The sequence below is a fragment of the Trachypithecus francoisi genome, unplaced genomic scaffold (genome assembly GCF_009764315.1).
Source record: "Trachypithecus francoisi isolate TF-2019V2 unplaced genomic scaffold, Tfra_2.0 Lachesis_group3, whole genome shotgun sequence".
NCBI lineage: Eukaryota > Metazoa > Chordata > Mammalia > Primates > Cercopithecidae > Trachypithecus > Trachypithecus francoisi.
Genome location: NW_022681468.1, coordinates 131,726,746 through 131,732,745, shown reverse-complemented (window position 1 = coordinate 131,732,745; position 6,000 = coordinate 131,726,746). Strand labels below are relative to the sequence as shown.

At 39.7% G+C, this 6,000-nt stretch overlaps 1 protein-coding gene across 2 annotated transcripts in view; it reads left to right on the top strand.

Moving 5' to 3' along the window:
* Positions 1-2,958: 2,958 nt before the first annotated feature.
* The window catches only part of AQP9 (aquaporin 9), a 49,292-nt gene continuing 46,250 nt past the window's right edge, over positions 2,959-6,000 (top strand). The window contains exon 1 of one of the 2 annotated variants that reach the window (XM_033189972.1): positions 2,959-3,438. In XM_033189972.1, coding sequence (XP_033045863.1) covers positions 3,328-3,438 — 111 coding nt within the window. In that variant the 5' untranslated portion in view covers positions 2,959-3,327. The remainder of the gene's footprint in view (positions 3,439-6,000) is intronic. The other variant, XM_033189971.1, reaches the window with a different exon arrangement.

The following is a 6,000-nucleotide window of genomic DNA, read 5'->3' as shown; positions in this document are numbered from 1 at the left end:
AAGACAAGGTAGGAAGGGGCAGAGCCAAGGGAACTATTAACAAAAGAACAGCATACGCCAGCCCTGGAGAATCAGTATAGCAGTGCATCCAGGAAAGCTCATCAGCTTTAGAACTGTTGATGGCAGTCACCGTACTCATTCTTTCCTCTGTATGTTGCCAAATGCACAGTTAGCGCTCAGATGTCCCTATGGTGACAGAAATTTTGGTTCAGTATCTTGCTTACAACTCTGTTCTACTCTATGGTGTGTCTTTGTCACTTAGACTATTAATTCCTTAATAATAGAGTTTTTTTTTTTTTTTCATTTTTAAATTCCCACTGCTTAATGCTATGCCTAACACATGGTACATATTCAATGAAAACTTTTTCTGAGTGAACGAAATTTAAAAGCTGCCTTATGCTTCCAGTTAGCACTTTGGAGTCAGGGTATTTTGACAAAGGCCCCCTCTCAGGTGGAAGAAAGGAGGAATACTATTCATTGCTTACCCTCTTAGAATGCTTTTGAACATTTTGTTAGGTGGCTGGAACATTTTGTTCAGTGAATATTTTATATGAGTAAGCTATGTTTGATGATGAGCTGTTTGTGATGATGGAGGTGAGAAGTGTGACTGTCAATTGAAGGTAGAAAAACAGAAATAATGAAGATTCCATCCTCCTCTACCTAAGCATGAAATGTTCCATATCAAACTCTTAGCTCTCTTCAAACTCTCTCCCTAGGGAGCCTTTTCACTCCAGGCTCCAGTTATCACTACCATGAGCACACAGACATTCCTTCTTCATCTGGACCCATATCACTTCCTAATTTACGTCACTCAGAAGCCCCTGAGGCTCAACTTTGCACAAGCAGAATTAACGATCTTCCACTGCACTTCTGGTCCTCTTCCAGGATTTCCTCTCACAGGGCTCAGCAGCATTTTCCCCAGCAAGTTAGGAACCAGGAACCAACCTTTCTCAGTCTCTTTTCCTCATCTCCCACATCTGATCTACCAAATTCTTCCAATTTTAAGATATAAAGAACTCTTGGATCCTTCCATTTCTCCATTATCAAAGCTACCACCTGGTTCTGGAATTCAGTAATACCCCCAAATGGATCTACCTATGACCATTCCAAGTCCCCTCCAGTCCCCTCTCTACCTCACAGCTCGGAGGATCTTTTCAAAACTCTAATCTGATCGTGTCATATTTCTGCTTAAACCACCTCAATGACTTAAGCTTTTAGCCCTAACTACCACTTACAAGGCCTAGTAAGGTCTGACCCTTGCCCACACCTCGGGGTTCATTTTGCATGCTGTACTCCTTCACTCTCTCTGGGGCCAACCACAGTAAATTTCTCTTATTCTTTGAGAGACATCATGCTGTCCCCTACCCTCTACCCCCAAACCCACCAAGGCCTTTGTACATGTATTTTCTTCCCCACTTCATGTAGTTAAACCCATGCTTCTTTCTGATCTCAGTCCATACATGATTTCCTTGGAGAAGCCATCAGCGATCTCTCTGACAAAGTCAAATCTTTTTGTTATATTTGCTTATAGAAATATGGCCCCCATCTTTGCAGCATACATCTCAGTTGTGATTTTGTATTTATGTGTATGGGATTATTTCACTTACATCTGTCTGCTTCACTAGACTCTAGGCTCTGTGAAGGGCAAGAACCCTATGTGCTCTTGCTAAGGGCAGTGCTTGGCATGTACTGAGTGTGCAATAAATAGTTGTTAGATGAGTGAATGGGAAGACCAGAGAACACTCTTGCATGTTATTAGCTGTAGTCACAGTAAGAAAGTCCTGTTTCTCTGGTCCACCCACTGGGACTTGGTAATGGTATGGTCATAGGTAACCCTTCTAGACAATGGTAGTTCTGATAACTTCACCAGGAATTAAAGCCAAAATGCTGAGGTTTTGTCCTGGTTCCGCAGTGGTGTGGCCTCAGGCAAGTTATAACTTTTTAAAGTCTAAATTCTAAATGTCACCTGCAGATCAGAAGTCTCCTTCTGCCTTTGGCCTCTCATCAGCTGCTTTCTCCATATCCTCTCCTCCCTCCCTTTTTGCAAAGCTAGGGGAGGGCCTGATGCAGAGCTGGCTTCCCTGTGGGAGGACTGGAAGGAACCACACAGCATGGGTACTAATTCCATGAATCCACACTGGTAATCAGAAACTAGGCCCGCCTTGGTGTTTAGAAACTAATGTTGTATTCTATTTCTTCAGATAAGCCAGTTTTGAAAAACAAGGCTTGACTATTTGGCAGGACAAGAAGCTAGTACCAAACACAGTTTGTTGCCAGCAAGGATGTCAATTTATCAAATTTAAAGGGTATAACCTAGGACCCTTGGTTAGGTGTACTTTCTTATTTGATTAGGATGGCATACATGCTGATAGATCTCTTTCCAGCTCAGTAATCTCCATGCAGTAAAGAATTTCAAGCTGCTATTGTTTATTTCCTATGTATTATGTCTAAATATTTCATGGTAAATGAAGAAGAGTGATTGTTTTCAAACTGGAATACTTCTTCAGAAGAAACCCAAAAAGGTGACTCCTCCATCTTTCTCATTCTTGGATCCTAAAGTATCTTTAGCAAATGAAGCCCAGTTTCATAACCAAAGAGGTGACTTGCAGTGTGAAACTTGCAATGCTCTCCCTGTATGTTAATTTCTCTATCTCTAGGATGGCCTCTGTGGTTCTTACTAACCTCAGAGTGGTATCATGAAGTCACTGAAATGATACTGGAAGAAAACAAGAGTGATGAGTCTTCTAGGGTGATAAATCTATATTTTCTTCAAATTCTTCATTTTGCAATAAAAACCTTTTTCAGAAAAGAATGTTTACATTGGATATATCTACACCTGATTTGACAATTCCAAACTACACTCCAACCACCCACTTCTGAATGAGAAAAAAAAAAAAAAAAAAAAATCAGAAGCCTGCAATTGCGTAACATGCAAATCTTTTCTGGACAAAGGCCCATCACTGTGGTTTGGCAACACAACCGGCACATCTCTTTTCTCATCTCTTGAAAAACACCAACAGAGAAAAACGTACCTTGAGAATAAAGGTAATGATTAATCTATTAGGTACAAAAAGGATCATTTGGGGGATTTCAGGTTCTAAGTCGCAGTTCAAACAAATAGCAGCGAACAGGGAATGACAGTTCCACCAGAAGACGATTAAGCCACAGCCTCTAATTGGAACGGCATTTGTACGTCAGAGACTCTCACCAGACATCTCCAGGAATCTGTGAGCCACTGTCAAAACGTCCATTTTCATGTGGCTGTGAAAGTGAGGACCACAACAGGTAGGCATTGGTGGAAACAGGAGTCCTCAGAGAAGCCCCAAGATGCAGCCAGAGAAAGCAGAAAAGGGGAAAAGCTTCAAGCAGAGACTGGTCTTGAAGAGCTGCTTAGCGAAAGAAACCCTCTCTGAGTTCTTGGGCACGTTCATCATGATTGTAAGTATTTCCTGATTTCCTCGATTCAGACCCAATACTGCCTCCCTAGCTGCCAGGCTGGTAGTGGAGAGTTCTGTTCGGTTTGTTTTCTTTAAGTTAATTATCAGATTCATCTTTTCCAGGAAGCAACAAGTTACTAAAGGCTGTTTGACTATTTAGTGGTTGTGATATTAAGTTTTCAATTACCCATTGCATTTGTCCACAAAAGTTGATGGAAATGGAAGAGAGGGAGTGTGTGAAGTGCCTTCTTTATTTCAGGTATTTACTTATACTCTAAAATGGCTTTGTGATTTAAAAGTCAGTCATTAGACAATGTTTTCATTGATGAACTGATTTGTACCCTGCTTGCTTCCTCTAAGCATTGGGGTGACTTGGTCACCTGGAATAAGCAACAATAGTCAATAAACATGGTTGGCAAAAATACGTATATGGATGGCAAGAGACATCCCAGTATGACAAGTGCTTGACAAGTATTGTGCTGTCAGATCACTTGATTTGTAAGAAATTAAAAATTGCACTAGGTAGAAATAGTATGTCAGGCAATAGTCCAGCTTAGTTTTGTATCATTTTTTGTCTCTATTTAAAGTAAAGTAATCTCTAAAGATCTTTGGAGATTTACAAGACAATTACAAGAACCTTCTAGATATAAACGAGGGATGACTTCTAAGAACCTCTTGAGGATTGCCCAGAGATTTACTCAGCTATTAACAAGAGACTGGAAAGTTTACTTAAGTAGTCTGGGCTTTCATTTTGCTGCACGTTCTAGCATTCTCTGTATCCTGAAGTTTTACCTGGAGCCAGACCATTTGTGAATAGAAATGTATTATCATGTGGCAACTATTGATTTCAACTGTTTTTTTTTTTTTTTAATCCTACTTAAGGATTTCCTACTCCAGGTATAAATAATTTCATTTTCCTTAAAGTTATAGAGAGTAGCCCATAAACTCTGTGCATTAAAAGTTCTTTGCTTTTGGGCAAATACATAATAATTTAGAAGAATAAGCACAGAATGCATCAGCTAAGCCAAGATTGAGAAACAAACGTGAACTCAAAATATTGAACTAGTGTAACGTGAAGAGACAGTCATAAATTTTCTGGTCTCTGAGAGACACATTAGACCAGATTCGTTAAAGTATTTTCAGGGAGCTATGGACAATTTCTTGCACTCCTCATCTTCCCTTGGCATTCATTGTTGACTGCTCTGACCACACTCACTGTCATAATGTAGTAAGAGGAGTTAGAAGGAAAAGAGAGAAGATAAAAGTCAATGATTCTTATGATTCCCAGTTACTGCTTACTGGAAAATCTTTCTTAGGGAGACTGAGACCCCTCTGTCATGTTACCTGACAATCTGGCCCCAAAGAGGAAAGCAGTTGTCGGTACAGACTGGTTACAGCCTCACAGTGACGAGTGCGTCAGAAAAGTGAAGCAAATTCAGTTACAATTCTTAGTGCTCTACGGAAAACAGAGAAGGAAGTGAACTACATATCCTTTTTTTTTTTTTTTTTGCAACCAAAAAGTTTAAAACCTTCTTTATTTCTTAAGAAAAACCCGTTTCATAATCTCATGCTTTCTGCATTGTAAGTGAAAGTTACTTTCAGCAGTTCACTGCTCAACTGGTCTTGTGTCTTCCCCACTACGCAAGGTGGGGGTTTAATAAAGAACATCTTGATATTGTCTGTTGAAAAATTAAACCTTATATCTTCTGGATAAAGCCAGTCATTACCTGAAATATTTAATTTCCATTTATACCATACGTTTATTTTCTAAAGTGAACCCTAATAAAATCTGCAACCTTGATTATCATCTTCAGTTTTGTTGGAGCTTGGGGGGATGTATAAACAAAAAGTTCCTGCACAAACACAATTTTTTTAAACCAAGAAATCTACATGGTTTTGCTCAAAGTTTATCCAAAGTAATTGTTTCTGCTTTATTAGAGAATGTGCATTGTGCCTTGTATTTTCTAGTAAAAAGCTTTGTATATTGATAAGGCAAAGGGGAGGGGAGCATTAAAAAGATGGCAGAGGATATGAAGGGCTCAGTCCTTTAAACATGTGAGATCGGTTTTTTCCCTCGACCTTGGGAGTCTGGTGCTATTTTTTTCCCTTCTTTCAAAAACTGCTCTTATGGGGAGCATCTCAAACTAATCCACACCATGGTATAAATTAGGGGTCCCCAACCTATAGGCCACAGACTGGTACAGGTGATCCCTGGTGCCAAAAGATCGGGAGCAGTTGGTGTAAAGGATTGATAAGGCCTACTGGTAGCATTAAGAGAAAAGAAGGTCTATGAAAAATTCTTTATAAACTACAATTAAAACCAACAACAATTAAGTCATAAGCCAAAAAGCTAGCTCTAATGTGGCCTTTTAGTCATTGGGATAGGTAGGCCTTTCACCTTTACTAGTATCGGGGGAAAGTTTGCAACGCAAAACGCTGATCTCTTCCTTAGGCTGAACTTCACAGATTCTCTAGTCATGTCTAGTCATTTCTCACAGGAACTATGCTCACTCCTACTACTTTATATATTCTCCTCTCTCTTCAAACTTTTCAGGATTCTTTG